The sequence below is a fragment of the Nicotiana tabacum genome, chromosome 22 (assembly GCF_000715075.1).
Source record: "Nicotiana tabacum cultivar K326 chromosome 22, ASM71507v2, whole genome shotgun sequence".
NCBI classification, from domain to species: domain Eukaryota; kingdom Viridiplantae; phylum Streptophyta; class Magnoliopsida; order Solanales; family Solanaceae; genus Nicotiana; species Nicotiana tabacum.
Window position 1 is genome coordinate 53,994,080 of NC_134101.1, and position 18,884 is coordinate 54,012,963.

Below are 18,884 nucleotides of genomic sequence, written 5' to 3' on the forward strand. Positions count from 1 at the left end.
AATAAATGATTCAAGTCGTTGAGAAGCCTAACAATTTAAATGCTTCCGGAAATATAAAATTTAAATACTAAGCAATCTATTATGATGGCATAAATGCGAAAAGCACTATCCGAAAAATTATTCAATGTGTGTCATTAATTTAGTAAAGAATTCATACAAAGATTTAGAAAAAACTGCACGATAGAAAGAAAATACAGTGGAATAGTTAAGCTTTTTTCAAAGACGAATCGAACCCTTCGATCCTGTTTTTGGGTGAAAATTATTTATACCCCCAACTTTACCTTTAAAATCAAACTCCCACCTTAATTTTGAACAATAATCATTCTTCCCCCTTTATGTTAATTAATTTTTTAAATACCCATTTTACCCTCTAAATCTAAAACTTTGTCTTTCTTTTCTCTTTATTTATAATTATAATTTTTCATTTATTTTTTCAATCTATGTAACAGACTTGAAAATTAATTTCAAGAAAAAAATAGTGAAAAAAAGTAATTAGCTATACTAGTAAATAACATGCTATTATAAAATAAACGAGCAGAATAAAACAAAACTTAAATTTTATAAATACTAACACAAATTTATTTACACAAATGAAAAATAAAAGAGAGTGAGAATTTTACAGACATTTTTCAATGCAGGTAAAACAAGACGGTTAATAAGATTAGAGGTAGATTTTAGAATCCTCTGTTTTAATTTTTATAAACTTATTTGATTGGACACTGAACTTAAGAAAGAAGTGAAGACTCTTAAAACTTATAGTTTAAAATGAGTCAAAGATTTTTGTGTAGCGGTAAATCATCTCATAAAAATTAAATATTTTTTAAATATACACCACCCTAAGTTCTCTAAAATCTAACTATCCATATGTTACTACCTTTGCAGTCAAATTAAATCCCTTCAGATCAAATTAGATTATCTCTCTCTCTCTCTCTCTCTCTCTCTCTCTCTCTCTCTCTCTCTCTCTCTCTCTCTCTCTCTCTCTCTCTATATATATATATATATATATATATATATATATATATATATATATATATATATATTAAATTTTAATTTAGAAAATATTTCATTAATGACCATCAAAGTCGTTTATAATAAAATAACAATAGTAAAAAATAACGGTAGATTAAAACAAATCATAGAATGATTATTCTACTTATAATGTTAATGAATTTAAATAATATCTATAATAAGATTTAAAAAAATTATTTATTCTATATATAAAATACCTAGGTTAAAAAATAAAATATCATATACAATATAAAAAGGTAGTGCATAGAAGGAGGATTGAATATAACAAAGACAAAATAGACATTACATTGGATAATGGGGAAAGAGTGACTATTGGATAATGACTTTTTACACCCCCTGTTTTTGACATGCAATTGCCTTCATTCAGTCAAATTAGAGCCCAACCAAAGGGGCACTCATAATACGGGCAGATACAACTTCAATAACAAATCTATCCAAATCTAATATTTCGACTAAGAACATGTAAAAGATCACTAAAATTTTAATATAAAAGTTTTATTAATCGAATTAACAAATTTAAATTTTGTATTCGTCTTTTGCCAACACCTACTTGTGCGTGGGAGACTCCTGCCACACAATAGCAGTGGCGGAGCCAGATAACTCTAAAGGGTATTAATTGACATTCCTTTGCCGGAAAAATTATATTGCTTAGATAAGTAAAAAATATTTTCTTATGTATATATACTATGTATTGAATTCCCTTGATTTATTCGTGTATTTACTTCTTTAATTTTTAATAATTTTTAATGAAAATCCTGACTCCGCTACACCGTCAATATCTTTATACTCCACAAAATTCTTGCTCTTTTCTTTTGTCAAACCAAACCATGAACATGCAAAATTTCGCTTTTTCCTTTCCTCTATTCCTTTCTATTCCTAGTTTCCAAACTAGTTCATATCTAAACAAAAGGGATTACTTACTGTAATACTTTTTCCAGACTAATTGGGAGTCTGTCAATTCATATAGGAGAGCATCTACTATTACCACCAAACCTATAATAATAATAAAAGAGATAATAATACAAATGTAAGCAAATACTGTTACCACACAAAACCAAAGAATCAAAACAGGCAGTAGTACCACAAATTGATTGGTGTCTGTAAATCACAACAACAGATGGTGACAAATCTTACAACAACAACATCAAAACGTGGGTGGGTCCCACTTATACTCCTTTTTCTTCTGGGGCCCCACAACCTCAACTATATTCTATACAAAAGTAAGGCACCAGCATTTAGGTCTTGTGGTCCATCAGTTAACACCAACGTGTCCTCAAATTTTATTTCTGTCACTTATTGCACAGCTGGCCATTTTCTTATGGACCACCTAAACACCTCTTATTTTAATAATAAATCATAGATTTAATGTGAAATTAAATTAATGTCCTACTTAAAAGATTTTTCATTATTTAATGATTTGTTAGGAGTTGAAACAAGGAAAGGAAAGGTATTACTTGTGTGGCGTTTGATTCAAAAGGTTGTTTTGAAAAATTCAACCAACACCAAAAAAAGAACATTCTTTTAATTTTCAGCTTACTCAAAACCTAATAAGTAGAAAAGCTAATTTATTCGTTAGCTTTTTCAATTTTACTTCTCCAAGTTAAATGTTTTACTCCACTTATTTTATTTGATGTGACACTACTATTCTTTGGAAGTCCATAATTTGTTTAATTAATTACGACTTTCAAATTTTTTTTATTTTTATATTATTGCTACTTCCTGTACTTTTTAAGAAAAATTACCGTATGTAAATTTTATTTAAGAAATTATGCAAGAATTCATATTGAAAATTTAGAGTTTTGATCCTCATATTATAAATTCCTTCACATAAACTAAAATGGAGGGAGTAGTTACTAGTTAGTACCTACTTGGTTTAGAAAAATCATCAGATTACATAATTTATAATTCACACAATTATTTATGCAAATCTTTTTAAGAAAATTTTAATGAATGATTCTGTGCAATAATTAAGAAATAAATACATGGCTTATAATTAATAGAACCGATTTAACAAGTATAATTTGGATTGCAAAAATTAATCACATAATAAATTCCAAAATCTTCTTCTTAAGTACAACAAACTTAGAGGCAAGTGCACATATAGTAATTGTCAGAGGGATGCTATTTAGAAAATAACCAATATATTATTTTTTTCTAATATTTTAATATAAAAATCTTAACTTCAGAAAATTTAGGATATTTTTGATATGAAAAATTAAATAGAAAAACTGAAATTCAGGACGTTCTTAAATAACAGCCTTTTAAAGTGGCTACGTGATGTCATTTTTACGCAAACTTACCAGTTACCAGGAAATTATAGTCTTCATTTTTTTTAAATAAAAAAAGAAAAGAAAGAGCCCAACAAATAATAATGTAGCTAATTAAGAAAATATAGGCTAAACTAGATATTCTAGACAAAATAATGTTGAAGTGATGTGCATGTGCATATTGGTCTATAATTTCATGTAGTATGTACATATTGACCTATGTGCATCCACCCCATAAACAACTGGCCATTATTCAGTCTTCTTTATAAGCTGAGTCTTCCTTCACAAATCATTACTCTTTACAGAGAGAAAAAAGACTGAAAAAAGGTGTAAGAAAAAAGAAAAATGGAAACTATCTCTCATCTAACATCTTCAAGATCTAGGTCATATGAAAGCTTTTTCCATGATAATGGTGTTGAGCCATCATCTGAATTTGAAGAAGATCAAATGGAGGAAGAAGTTTCTTGGGTGATTCAAGAAGATGATGAAACTACCAATAATACCCCACAAAATGGTTGGTTCAAGAATATTGAGGAGCCAATATGGCTTAATAGTAGAAGTAATAATAAGAAGAAAAACCAAGTTTTTCTTGAAGGGTATGTAGAAAATTCAGATGAAGATGAATTAGGGAGGACAAAGAGTTTAACAGATGATGATTTGGAGGAGTTAAAGGGGTGTTTGGATCTTGGTTTTGGGTTCAGTTATGAGGAAATTCCTGAGCTTTGTAATACTTTACCAGCTCTTGAACTTTGTTATTCAATGAGCCAAAAGTACATTGATGAACATCAGAAGTGTCCTGATTCTATGTCTGATACTGCTTCTTCTGGATCTGGTCATGTTGCTAATTGGAAGATCTCTAGTCCTGGTGAGTTTCTATCTTCTTTTTGGAAAAACCCCTTTAAATTTCAGTTCCCTTTTTTCCTAGTATTTGGAATTTTTTATTTGTTCAGAATTATGTGTATATAATAGGAATTGGCAAAGGGTCTGTTGTTATCTAGTTAGATTGAGATGCATATGTTGGAATTATAAGATGAAAAAGTTTCAATTTTTGTAAAGATAAAGGTACAGTCTTTGGAATTAAATGATGTGTATATAATAGGAATTGGCAAAGGGTGTGTTTTTGTCTAGTTAGATTGAGATGCATATATTGGAATTACAAGGTGAAAAAGTTTCAATTTTTTTAAAGAAAAAGGTGCAGTCTTTGGAATTAGATTCAGGAACTCTTGTGTTCCTTTTAACCTTATCTGTGGCCTGATCATCATTTTTTTTGGAACAAAAGACTTATACCAAAAGGGAAACTGAAGAAAAAGATCCTCTTTTTGTTGTGTGCATCTTTCTTGTAGTACCGGATAAGATTTTGTTTGCCTGGATATAACTATGAAGTCTCTCAATTTGTTGCTCAATTATCATTGTTTCTTGAACATTGTGCTCCACCTTGTACTTTCTCAAGGCACTAATCCTGAACAATCTTTTCTTACCTCAGGTGATGATCCTGAAGATGTGAAAGCAAGGCTAAAATACTGGGCTCAAGCTGTTGCCTGCACTGTCAAGTTGTGCAATTAGAAGAGAAGATGAAGTCAACAAGTTTATGCAAGAAAAAGCTGAGATCAGAGGGAAATGAGAGGTTGATTTCTTCACATCATGACAGAGACATGTGCTTTGCTTGATCTTGAAAGGGCTATGGCCACAGGGCCAAGAAGCTTTACCTGGAGACAGATATGCAAAAAAAGAATCTTGTCCAATGATGGGTAAAGCAATGTAGAAGAATATTACATGAAGAGGAAGGAAAGAGATGTTTCAGGTCTATGATTAACCAACAATACATGGAATAAATCTGACCCCCTATAACCTGTGTATCATCATTGTTGTATCATCAGTACATTGAAAATTTTAAGTGAAAACCATTACATCAAAATCAATCTCAATTCTTCTTCATGTTTCAATTTTGTTTACTATGTATGGTTGATTAAACACAGAATTATTCTTGGTTAGACTACAAATCAATTTCTTCTCCTGTTATGCCTATTGAGTACCAGTTGCAGATCCAAATATAGTTTGCGAGTTTGGCAGAAACAGTGCATTGAGTCGAACCTTATATATACGCACGAAGAACAAAGAGAGATAAAGTTAGATGTACGTTTAGAACCAGACACTTTCAATTTAGAACCCATAACTTGGAGTTGCCACTCTGAGTTCCAAGAGTTCCTACAAAACCTTCATGAACAGGGGAGGATGTAATTACTCATTACTCTCTCCGTGTGGGAAATAATTGGTGGATTGGGAAATAATTTGTGGATTGATCAGTTAAATGATATAAGGATAAAACATAGAAAAAAAGGGTGTTTCTCTTGATTTGCTGAAGATGACTGGTAAAACTAAAAATATATTTTTAGTATATTTTTAACAAGTAAAAATGAACAGATGGAGAGTGATAAATACTCCCTCCATTCTAATTTACGTGATTGAGCACGAAATTTAAGAAAAAATAAGAAAAAATTCAATTTGAGATCTCAAACAAGTCAAAAAAGATTTCAGAGAATTTGTGTATATTTGTGTGGTTATAAGAGTTTCTTATTAAGGGTAGAATTGAAAATTTAAGCTAAATTGTTTCTAAATTTTGAAAGAGATTATTCTTTTTGGAACAGAACAAGAGAATACTATTTATGGGTTTTTCCGAATCTATCCATTAAATAAGTATGAAACAATATATAGATTTTCTAACCCAATAAATCAAATCGGTTTTTGGTAGAATCCCGAACTGATTCCACTGTGTTTAAATTCCTAATCCGCCTATGTTAATGGCTTTAGAGACCTTGGATTATACCAGGTTTTCTATTAGTAAACCAACTGTGACCCGAATTGAATTTCTTTGTTTCTTGCTTTCTCATGTTATATGGTGTTCGACTTAGAGACGTCTTACGATAAAGTGTAAAGTGAGGTGTTGTGGAGATGTTTGGAAGCTAGAGGCGTTCATGTTGCATACATTAGGGTTATTAAGGACATGTACGATGGAGCTAAGAGTCGGGTGAGGACAGTGGGAGGGGACTCAGAACACTTTCTGGTTGTGATAGGGTTGCATTAGGGGTCAACCCTCAGCCCATTTTTGTTTGCCCTGACGATCGACGCACTTACGTGACACATTCAAGGGGAGTTGTCGTGGTATACGTTATTTGCAGATGACGTCGTACTAATTGACGATACGCGAGGTGATGTTAACGAGAGGTTAAAGGTTTGGAGGTAGACTCTGGAGTCTAAACGTTTCAAGTTGAGTAAGACCAAAACAGAATACTTGGAATGCAAGTTCAGTGGCGCGACTCAGGAAGTGAATGAAGATGTGAGGCTAGATTCACAAGTCATCCCTAGGATAGAAAGTTTCAAGTACCTTGGGTCTGTTATACAAGGGAATGGGAAGATCAGCGAGAATGTTACACACCGTATTGAGGGGTGGGGTGGATGGGGAGGGTGTGGGGGGGGGGGGGGAGGGAGGGGGGATGAAATAGAGGCTCGCTTCCGGTGTTCTGTGTGATAAGAATGTGCCTCAAAAACTTAAAGTTAAGTTCTATAGAGCGGTGGTCAGACCGATTATGTTATATGTGGCGGAGTGTTGGCCAGTCAAGAACTCTCATGTCCAGAAGATGAAGGTGGCTTAAATGAGTATGATGAGATGAATGTGCGGTCATACCAGGTTCGATAGAATTAGAAATGAATTTATCCGGGACAGGGTGGACATGACACATGAGGAGGACAAGATGCGGGAGGCGATACTTAGATGGTTCGGGCATGTGAAGAGCACAGGCACTAATGCTTCGGTGAGGAGGTATGAGAGGCTGGAGTTGGAGGGCCAACGAAGAAGTAGAGGCAGGCTGAAGAAGTATTGGGAAGAGGTGATTAGCCAAGATATGACGTTACTCCAGCTGACTGAGGACATGACCATGGATAAGAAGGTGTGAAGATTAAAAATAATGGTAAAGAGTTAGGTAGCCGAGTGTTGTCCTCGTTTCTAACAATAGCTTTGATACATCTCTTAGTGTCTTTCATATATTACTTTTTTTTAAACTCCAAGTCACAATTTTATTACCATTGCAATGCAAAAGATACAATTTGAAGAAGGAGGGTATAGCTTGGCCTTCTATATGTATTGAGAATTTGACACAACAAATTCATACAATAAGTACAGAATTGGTGGGATTATCTCCACACCAACGTGCCAATTGGTAATAAAGTTGAGAACTCATGGTGGTTCGTACATTATGGTACTTGGTCTTCTCTTTTTGACTCGAAATGCTGAAATTTTTCTTCTATCTACATTTAGAAGCCCTTTGACCTGCGAGGCAATGTATCAAAATAAGTGAAAATATACACTTCCTCTAATTGGTGACTTAGAGAAGTCATATTATCCGCAATTTGATTTGCTTTTCTAAAACAATGTCTAATGATTAGACCCTTTTGTTCAACCAGCATTTTTACCTCCATAACAACACTGTTGATTCTCCATGGTGTGGACCATATGCCTTGAATGCAATTGTGAAGTAGCAAGGAATCAGTTTCACCAATAATCAGTCCATATCCTTGTTGAACGCAAAATTTTAGGCTAAAAAGAAGGGATTTTTCTCCTGCTAAGTTACTTGTTCCTTGACCCATTGGTATAGCATAAGCCATAAGCATTTTACCACCACTGTCTCTAACCACCCCGCCACCTCCACAATTTTCATTAATACAACTACCATCACTGTTTAACTTAATAAAGAGCAAAGGTTGTTTAAGCCACTTAACCTCAATTATGCACCTTTCAACTAGAGAGTAGTCAAATAGTTTACATATATCTTCCCAATTATTGTTAGCAGTTGGCTTCCCAAAATGAGAGTTAGCTAATTGGGCAATGTTAAAAGTGATAAGGCATTTGGATCTTGCAACTGATGGCCTCTCCATTTCATATTTGCTACAACACCTTGACCTCCACAGCTCCCATACAACATCTTGTTGCTGCCTTTGTTTCGGTTTTCTGATTGCATTACTTAGTGTTAGTTTTGTATTTTCGTTTCGGTTGTCAGATTAGTTTGCTTGTTATTGCTCCTCCCCTCTTTCCTTTCTGAGCCGAGGATCTACCGAAAACAGCATCTCTGCCTTCTTAAAGGCAGAGGTAAAGTTTGCGTACACTCTAACCTCCCCAAACCCCACTTGTGAAACTACACTGTGGGTATGTTGATGTTGTTGTAGCTTTCTCATGTTATGCAACTGAGCTGCTAGTTGTGGTTGTTAGTCTTTGAGTTCTTGAATCTTCATAGTTCAATCATCAATGTATTTCTCTTAATTTTTGAAGGTAGTGTTGAGTACGATGACAAGGAGGCTGGAAATTCAGATCAAGTTAGAATGAATTGTGTTACGTTTGATCTTTTCGAGATAGTAACTTTTAACAAAAAAAATCCTCTAGAGATGTTTTATGTAGATAAAATTAAACAATCAATCAATCTCCTTATATTTTTAGATCCACTTCTATTATGAGTAAATAAATGTATTTAACAATGCGGCTTGCTTTATTAGATAGGTTCGATTAGAGTTCTTTTTTTAAAATAAAAAATAAAAAAATTAAGGTAGCTCGCATAAACAACAGGCGACCTACTACTTAATAATATTCCTTTCAGATTGATTTTCTATAAATTCATTAGGTGCCAATGGCAAAGTGAATGGACACACCTTGGAAAGCTTTTATAAGCCGGGACAAAAAGAAAACTAGGATGAAGTTTTGAGTGGAATAACTTTTTGCAACTTGAATGAAAATGGTTGACATTCAGACCTAAAGTATATATCATTGGATTGAGTATAAAGCATATTTCATACGTTGAGGTGAGACGTCCAAAGAAACAAGCAAAAAAGTCTTACTTCAAAGGCAAAAAGCTTATTCCGATTCTAACAAATCCTGCTGGTTGTATTTGATGGTGGCCACATGATATCGTTCACATTTCTAGAGCATGAGGTCATCGTCATATTTGGCACCTTGACTTGTAGAACAACGTATAATCAGCGGAGCTAGAGATTCGACACCAAGTTCGGCTGAACCCAGTAGCTTTAATCCAAACCATATATTTGTCTTAAGAAATTCATTGAATATATACAAATTCTTACTTTAAAACTCACTAACATAAAAAGGTTAAAATTTCGAACACAGTTCGCTCCGCCTCCGCGTATAATACTCCGGTTAACTAGGCACCTATTTACTGAAACTTTTATTTTCACAAATTCAATGTGAAGAACGAAGCTTACACAACCAAAGTACATCAACGAGGCAGAAGAAGGGGGGGGGGGGTACAAGCTCATAGGCAGGGAAGATGAAAAAGATATACTAATTAAACATTCCAATTAAAGGCTGGAGTTTCACACTTGGCTGATAGAATAACAGATGCTTTTCAATAATCCTGAAATATAAAAACAGAATATAATTGTTAGCTTAAGTAAAATCAATAGCGCTTTATGCAAATGAAGATCAGCACTACTAAAAATCATGTTTCCTGGTCAGACAGTAATGCAAATAAGACTATTATGACATAATAAGTAGAATCTAAGAGTGTTTTTGTTGTTTGAATAGAACAGTCTAATTTCTCTGTCAGCTTTAGTTTAATAGTAGACAAGCTTTTCTCGAAATTCAAGTCTGTTTCAGATGCATATTTAATTTAGGTGAAATATCAAATACGAGGAATCCAATTTTTGATAATCCAGTGTGCAATAAAAAAGGTGTTGAGTACGAAAATTGGCTCATGCGCAAGGAGTTTATGAGGAAATTTTTAAGAGGGACCAGGGAAGTCCAGGGACATCTCAAAACAACTATTAAATGCCAAACTGAAAGTCGAAAAATCGTTGGGAACATTTTCTTCTAATAAAGTTGTAAAGATTCAGTGAATAACGATGAGAATAGTACATTGAATTTACTTCCATCGCTACAATTACTCATATATGAAGTTAGAGCAGTGGCGGAGCCACCTTATAGGAAGGGGTGTCAAATGACACCTTTTCGCGGGAAAATACACTGTGTAGCTAGGTAAAAAAATAAATTATATGTAAATATATTATGTATTTGACTCCCCTTAATTTTCTGGTATGTTTACTTTTATATATTTTGACACTCCTTAACGAAAATTTTGGTTCCGCCACTAAGTTAGAGGTTTATGATGCCTATTCACAGTGTATCTATCAATGCATAATAAGGGTATAAACTTACCATTTTTTCGAAATTAGAGAGAGAGAGAGAGAGAGAGAGATGCAGACCTGGATGCTCAAGAAGAACCCAACAGATTTTGTATGTCTTTCTGTAAAGTGAGAAAGAAGAGAAATTAGTAACAGACGAATAAAAAGAGCTTCAGCAATATATATTTCAATCTGTTTCTTCCATATATTTATTTTTTCTATCTAAAGAACCATAATACTCATGGACTGCTAAATTTTATTATGTTTCTCCGGCAGTATACCACATGATGGAAATTTGGGCATGTTCGACATCAGCAATCAACCACTTAAGACAAGATAAGATTTTCCTTTTATTTCCTGAACCCTTAATGACCAGTAGTGACAGGCAAAGGAGAACATAAATGAACAAAAGAAAAACAGTTTAAGGTGTCAGGCAAAGGTAGAACATAAATGAATAAAAGAAAAACAGTTTAGGTGACCTCAAACTGAAGAGGAGGTGTCCTGGGTGCATATCGTTCCACAATCTTTCCTTCTTTGTTCACAAGAAATTTGGTGAAGTTCCACTTAATAGCATTTCCAAGGAAACCGCCTTTTTCTGATTTTAAGAACTTGAAAAGTGGTGCTGCATTATCCCCGTTCACATCAACCTGTTGAATGAAAAAACTTCCTTAAACAATGTGGATTGTATGGCGTTATATACCTCATTCATCTAATGTATGTCTGTGTAGTATATATAGACACATACGTTTAACATAACTACGAAGAGAAAGGGGGATAGTTTTGAGTTCTCATCTTAGGAGAATTTTTGAGTTATGTTCTGCCCCATGGGTTATTCCCTGAGCAAGGCTTATAGAAGAAAGAGAGATATAAGACAGAGAGAGAAGGCACAACCGTTGCAGCTTACGTGGTTTTCATAGTATGGTTCAACCATGCATCAACGGAAATCGATCAGAAGGTAAAATATCAGTTGTTGAATCTTCAGAGGTAAATATTGTTGGAGAAAAAGAAAAAGTTCGTATGTGCAGTAATGCAAATTAAGCAAGCAACATATCCATGATCAAGTTAAGAAAGAAGAAAGAAGAAAGCCTTCAGTAATGAAAATAGTACCAGTGCATGAATTTAGTTATACACGTTTGGGTTATACAGTAATTTTTACCTTTTCAAATACAGGGAATTCAGCTTTGAACCTGGTGCATACAGTTTCCTGAATCTCCTCATTTGTTCCAGGTTCTTGCCACAAGAACTGGTTACAAGGAAATGCTAAAATTTCAAATCCTGAAATAGCACTTCAATAATTATATTTATGACCACAAAATATGGTTTAGTACCAGAAAATTCAAGATTGAAATTGAAGAAATAAACTTGTAAAAATGACTGGCCAACCTTGATCTTTGTACTTCTCATACAAAATATTTAGCTCCTTGTAGTTTGAATCAGTTAAACCACTGCAAGGAAGAGAGATAACCAAAAATAAGTAAAGACTCGAAAACTTGCCTCTAACACAGACACCGTTTTAATTCTCTAAATTACAGACTTGCAGTAATTGAAGGAATAAATTAACAGAGAGTTTTAAACTTCAATAAAGCAACAAAAACCAGCACAAAGCAATAAATAAAGCCAAGAAAAGGATCCAAAAGGACCAAATAAATAAATTTTAAAAATTAAAATAGAAAGACGAACTTAAGGAACTAACTAACAAAACCAATTTTAATCGAATAACAGAAATAAGCGCCAAAAAGAAGAACGTCTAGTTTGCATCAGCATTAACATTACATAATACAACTTAAATGCCCCCAATAGCACAATGTTTCATAAATTTACTCTGCTGCAGCAACTAACTTATTCCCATGTTATAATAAGTCTAGTTAGCAAATAAATTTACACCTGATCACAGCGATCAAGCAAGACGTAAAGAAACACCAAGAATAGTAACTAGATTACTTCACTTACCATTTTGATGCAACATTGACAATAAGAAGAACCTTTCCCCTATAATTGCTCAAAGGTACCTCATTTCCCAGTATATCCTGCATTTTCAATCTCTTTAGCAACTTTAAAACCGTGTTCCAATAAAGAAAAGAAGAAAACTTTCAGCCAGAAGTTGCTTACTTCTCCTATAATTTGTTAATCTTTAACATTTGAATTCTCAAACCTTTAGAATTCCAATAGTAGTAAATTCTGAAAGTACAAATTTTGAGTAATCCAATTATTATGCCCAAAGTTAAGAAACATGCTCTGAACTAGTTCAAATTACCATTTCAAATTCCTAATAAGTAACTGAAGATCCAAGTAATCATATAGCACCAAACACCAGGAACTTGAATTACCAGTCCAAATTCTTCCTATATGAAAACTAAGACTTTACAAAATCCAAATTAGACTCACCATAAGTGTATTATAAAATTGAAAAATAAAAAGATAAACTGTCTTAGGGTCTCACACACACAAAAACAAAGAGTCAGTACCTGCAAATTTTCATGAAAAGATAAAAATATAAAAGCAGGAAGTACAGATATAAGACCAAATAACAGCAAATCCAAAGTTCAAAAGCAATTACTACAACAAGTCAACAACTGCACCTCGGTCCCAAACAAGTCTGGGTCGGCTACATAAATTACACTGCTTCATTTAAGATCAATTCAAGTCATAAAGTTCAAGTTCAAAAGCAATTATGCATAAAAATTGGATCTTTATTCAATTTTCAGGAAAGAAATGAAAATTAGAACTTGAAAACTAAGGAACTAAGAAACCCCAAAAAGTATGTACCTTGACAGTGAAATCAAAAAGTGATTTGGGGGATCCTTCAGCCATAGTTTGAGGGGAAGAAAAAGAAGGGTATCTATAGAACAAGAACAAGGCAAGAACAAGAAAAAAGAGAGCTGCCAAATTGGTTAACCTTAGCAAATGCATCTTCTAGTTCTGCGTAAATTATATGCATATATAGACAAGAAGATTTAATGGGGCACACAAATAAGGTAATCCAATAAGATATTGGGGTAAAGAAAGCGAAATTTATGACTTTAGCTAATTGATTATTGCAGCGACACATGATTTTTATCAAGCGAGTTCAAAATGCGAAGAATCAAATATATAAAGAGGTCAACAAAAAAATATACTAATAAAATATATTATTATAATTGTCCTCTATGAGTTTTTATTTCAACGTATTCATAATAGTCTCATCAGAATGGTGTTAAATATTTTTCTTTCTACATAAGGTACCAAACAACCGCTCATGAATTCGTCATTCATTCGGTTTCGCAATTCACTCTTGATCAACTTCATCGCCGAAAAAGTTCTTTCAACAGTAGCAGCGGCAACAGGTAGAAGCAAAGCAAATTTCATAAGGCGAAACACAAATGGATAATTCAAATGCTTCTTTGTCTTAACTAGTATTTCAGAAAGATCAACAAGTCCTTGTAGATTTGAAAACCTTTCATCAACATCACGAACATCAACAATATAAGTTTCAAGCTGATTCTTGAGTGTAACCGTTATATTCTCATCAAAATCATCAGGATACAATTCAGCCATCCTCAATATCTTGTTTATGTCAAAACTAGAAAATGAGTCAACTGGATTTAAGCAAGCTACTCCAACAAGCAAGTTCGTTGTCACCTCATTAAAACGAGAATTGAGTTCTTGAACTTGCCAATCAATAATCTTAAAAAATATATCAACACGATAGTGATGTAAAATAGTATAATCAACAACTTTACGTCGAGATCTTCCAGAGTTAACATAGAGGTCATCAAAGTTTGGTATCAAAATATTATACTTGACACAAAATGCAAACACCTTATCAATAAGTGAATCCCATGCTTCTTCTCTTAGCTTTTGCAACCGTCTCTTTGCCACTTCAACAAGTAGAATAGCATTTGCAATATCTTGCTCCTTTTTTTTAAAGGATGTATTAAGCTCATTTGTGATCCCCAAAACATCTCTCATTAGGTGCAACATGAAAGCAACCTCAAATGTTTGACAAATGCTAAGATATCCCTTTGCCTTAGCTCTTTCTTCTAAAGTCCGGGCATCAACAATGATAGTATCAAGAACATCAATAATTGAGCCAAACATAAAAATAAAGTTCTTAAAAGATTTATAGTGCGAAACCCCCAACGAGTATCGGCAGCTCTAGCAAGACCAAGTTCTTGATTCAAACTCCTACCAGTTTTAAGTTCACCCATATCTAATGCCTCTTGAACTTTTTCTGCTTGAGATTCTCGAAGATCATCCATACGTTTAAAAGAACCTCCCACTATATTCAATACATTAGAAACCAACAATACAAGTTCTCCCACTTCAAGACACTTTTTGGATACCGCAACAAGAGTCAATTGAAGTTGGTGTGCAAAACAATGAATGGAATAAGGAGATTTACTTTCTTGTTGAATCAAAGTTTTGAGGCCACGTAAATCCCCTTGCATGTTGCTTGCTCTATCATAGCACTATCCACGCACATAAGATAAACTCAAAGAATGTTGAGCAAGATAATCAACAATTACTTTCTTTAAACATAAAGCAGTAATATTACGAACATGAACGATCCAAATAAAATGCTCCACCACAGATCCCCATCTATTAACATATCGCATGACAATAACTAATTGCTCTTTGCATGATACATCACATGATTCATCAACTAGCAATACAAAAAAGTCTCCATTTAGATCGTTCATAATAGCTTTAACTGTTTCAATTTTACATGCAATGATAATGTCTTTCTGAATTTTATGAGAAGTCAACTGATCATTCTTTGGAGCCTTTTTCAACACAAGATCACAAATTTTATTGCACCTCTCTGCATACCATGAAAGAATCTCAAGAAAATTACCCTTGTTTAATGATAATTCATCTTCACGATGTCTACGGAATAACTCCTTGATTCAATAGGAGTCTCACCACCTCAATTGAAGTCTTCAAGCGAATTTTGTATTCGAGCTTGGTTTGACTGGATTGCCTATCAAATGAAGTTTGAATTAACTGTTTTTGTTTTAATAGATCTTCACATTTCCTTTTTGCCTGATTATGAATACTGCTCGACCCATGCATATCTAATCTGTTCTTTTTGTGCCAACTCTTAAATCCTAAACTTGAAAATACATCACCTCCACCTTGATGAATGCCTTCATCTTGAAATAAGTAACAATACAAACAGTAAGCTGCATCTTCTATCACACTATACTCCAACCAATTAAGATATCCTTTAAACCATTTAGGATTGAAATGACGCTTTAAGCCCGAAAAATCTCTTTGAGGAAACTTATGATATTGGGGTTGGCAAAGACCTCTTCGGAGGTACTCTTCTAATCTCAACACGTTCATTTAGATGAAAGTCTCTAATGGGTAATCTCTCCTTTGGATCAGTCTTTAAAGAATCGAAATCTATTCCTTGTCTTTATTTTTTAGAGGATTGAGGTTGTTCTACTAATTGGTTCAAATTTTCTTCCGCGAGAGTAGCAATTAGAGAGGATGAACTTGATTGTGGTAACTTGGAAGATACCGGAGGATAAAATCTCTTCATTGTAACATAAACTGGATTACCAAATTAGAATTCGAATTAGAAGAATAATTTAATTAAACTTAAATTTAAACTAACATTTATTCATTCTTCACCAAATTTTCTTTTATTTTACATATCATTATATTATAAAATAATTAGATGAGATTTTAATCATCATTAAAAAGCTTTGGACCACAACTTTGGAAGTTCAAAATGTCTTTACAGGAGTTATTGTTTTCATTATAACTTTTCTTAAAGCAACAAAGAGAACAAATAAAAAAATCAGCAATGTATTTTCTAATGATGGGAAAGCATTTTACACCATATTATTTATATCATGAAATAATTGAGTTAATTGAAAGAAACACCTATATAATACAGTTAGCCAAACACATATACACACAAACACTTAAAAAACAAGATTAATCTGAATCCAATGTGTTATAGTCAATTAGTCATCCCTAAATCACTTAATGACAAGATAGACCTAATTTATATGTACAAGAAAAAGATTAAAAATCAGAGAGAAACCTGATGGTGATAGTTGACGGTGAGAGAGTGAGAGGCGACAACTAACACGAAAATATATTGGCTAATGGCAGGAGACAGCTATGGAAGGAAACAATATGACCTTGAAACTGAACTAAAAGATTCAGAAATATGCAGAGAACAAAGAAGGGTTTCGGAATTGAGGCTATTAGTTTGGGAATGGGGTCACTGTATTTGACTGATTTCGAACTCAAGACCTTGGGAAAAATTTGAACCCACTTTGCCAACAGGCTATTCGTCATCAATGTTTCAAGCGGGGTCAAAATAATTTTTATACATAAAACGTTCTTAGAAATATAAAATATACGTATATATACAGTGTTATTTTTCGATGAAGCGGATTTATTTGAACCCTCTTGATCCTACGTGAGTCCGCCCCTGTGATTATTAGATATTGAAAATGAGCTCTTAATTTTGGTAGTTGCTTCTGCCATGTGAATTGCGATTGTTAACTGGTTTTGCTTTATTGACAAGTGAGGTGAATATAGAAAGAACGGAAAAGCGTCTGATATATCCCTCTACCATTAAAAATTATTTGAAATTATCCCTCGTTATGTTATTGGATCAAAAGAACCCCTATCGTCTTGCTATCCAAACACATATACCCTGACTTGACGGACTGAACATGTGGCGTCCATCCAATACTTTTGGTCTATCTGATCTTAGATTAGACCCGACCCACCCCACTACCCGTTACCCGCCCCATGAAATAAAACACAAAATAAGAAAATAATTATTAAAATAAGAAAAAAGTATGAAAATAAAAGGGAAATAGAAAAATAAATAAGAAAAAGAAAAGGATTGGTGCACTCCAATTAATCATCATCGACAATCACCGTCGTCCCACCACCTTCAATTTTCCCACTACAAGCATCATCCCAGCAAATAACAAATCTCACTATTTTCATTTCAAACTCTTCAAATCACGTTCTTCTCCTTGAATATTCAACTCATTTGGACCACGGGAAGGCCTTAAAATATAGCAGAACACTTTGGTGGGAGATGCTACCGGAAAAAATGGCAGATCTGACGCTTTTGCAGCAATTTTGAACTGTCAGAAATAAGGTGCATCACCTTATAACACCTTCACCTATAAAAGCCCAACTCATTTCACTGTGCTATTTGTCACGAATCTCTAACATACAGCTACCCAGTCACGCTGAAAATCGCCATCAAACATTGCAGATCCAATGCCAAATCTAAACCATCCAAAGCCTTCGTCTATGCAAAATACCCTCATCCCTTAAAATTCAACTCATTTGACCATGTCGTTTGCCACAAATCTGAGAAATACTTAAGTTGTAGTGCCCGTCTCTTGTTGATTAATTCTTTTGATGCAATCCATTATCATTGAACATCCAGTACCTTCAACCAACCCTTTGGCTCTCTTTAATTCTTTGTATTTTTGAAGGTGTTTTATGCACATATGGTGTTCTACATCGTTGCCACTATGTTCCTCTGTGCCTTCATTGCTCGTCAGATGTGCCAATTTGTGGATGAGAGATGTGGGTAGTGGGGCGGGTCGGGTCTAATTTAAGATTGGATGGACCAAAAGTCTTGGATTGGTGCCACGTGTACAGTCCGTTAAGTTAGGGGTATATGTGTTTGGATAGTAAGATGGTAGGGGTTCTTTTGATCCAATAGTATAACGAGGGATAATTCTAAATAATTTTTAATAGTAGAAGGATATATTAGACCCTTTTTCCGTAAAAAGAATCCTTTTTTTTACTTTTTGGAGGTACTTGGTGAAATTTAGTAGGCGTTTCGACCTACAACAACGACCCAATAAAATTCTACAAGTGGGATAATAGGCGTTTAAACATAAAAATTACTACTAATTTTTTTAAAAAAAATAGTATTTGAAGTTAAGTTAAAAAATAGTATTTAAAATTTTAAATATATATTTCACTTGAAAAAATATTATAATTTTGTGAGGGAAAAATAAAATTTCAAATAAATTGAAAAAGTGGTCAAAACCACTTTTTGATTTTTGAAAAAAATCATTTTCGAAGAATCTCAAAAAACTTATTAAATTTCATAGTCAAACATATTTTTGGAAAGAAGGAAAAACAATTATGGACAAACGGACCTTAAATCTGTGTACATTTACGTGCAATGAAGCTGTAAAAATAAGAGTAAAAATTCAACATTTGTTATAAAATAAAAACAATAAAGTAAATAAATTGAAGACAAGTATAGAGAGAGATTGATATATTATTCAACTTTAAACTCATGTATATAATGAACTGAAATCTCCTCTATTTATAGAAGAAAGGAAGTTGTTGTGTAAGCTTCTACTTCAAGCTGCTGTGTAAGTTGCTACTGCAAGCTGCTACTATAAGTTGCTGTGTAAGTTG

At 33.5% G+C, this 18,884-nt stretch overlaps 3 protein-coding genes across 3 annotated transcripts; 1 reads left to right on the forward strand and 2 right to left on the reverse strand.

Annotated features, from left to right (window-relative positions):
* The first annotated feature begins 3,520 nt into the window (after positions 1-3,520).
* LOC107770061 (uncharacterized) lies at positions 3,521-5,211 on the forward strand. Its single transcript, XM_016589326.2, has 2 exons — positions 3,521-4,161; positions 4,780-5,211. The coding sequence occupies exons 1-2, from the start codon at positions 3,642-3,644 to the stop codon at positions 4,857-4,859; spliced, it is 600 nt and encodes a 199-aa protein (XP_016444812.1). The 5' UTR covers positions 3,521-3,641; the 3' UTR covers positions 4,860-5,211.
* A 4,296-nt stretch (positions 5,212-9,507) lies between these two features.
* LOC107774241 (putative glutathione peroxidase 2) lies at positions 9,508-13,417 on the reverse strand. Its single transcript, XM_016593731.2, has 7 exons — positions 13,242-13,417; positions 12,426-12,502; positions 11,859-11,920; positions 11,632-11,750; positions 10,955-11,122; positions 10,557-10,597; positions 9,508-9,709 (listed from the first exon to the last, which is right to left on the reverse strand). Exons 1-6 carry the CDS (start codon positions 13,383-13,385, stop codon positions 10,565-10,567), a joined length of 603 nt encoding a protein of 200 aa, XP_016449217.1. The 5' UTR covers positions 13,386-13,417; the 3' UTR covers positions 9,508-9,709; positions 10,557-10,564.
* A 226-nt stretch (positions 13,418-13,643) lies between these two features.
* On the reverse strand, positions 13,644-17,767 carry LOC142175858 (uncharacterized). Its single transcript, XM_075242857.1, has 5 exons — positions 17,672-17,767; positions 17,443-17,578; positions 14,981-15,276; positions 14,596-14,923; positions 13,644-14,494 (listed from the first exon to the last, which is right to left on the reverse strand). Exons 1-5 carry the CDS (start codon positions 17,765-17,767, stop codon positions 13,644-13,646), a joined length of 1,707 nt encoding a protein of 568 aa, XP_075098958.1.
* Positions 17,768-18,884: the final 1,117 nt, after the last annotated feature.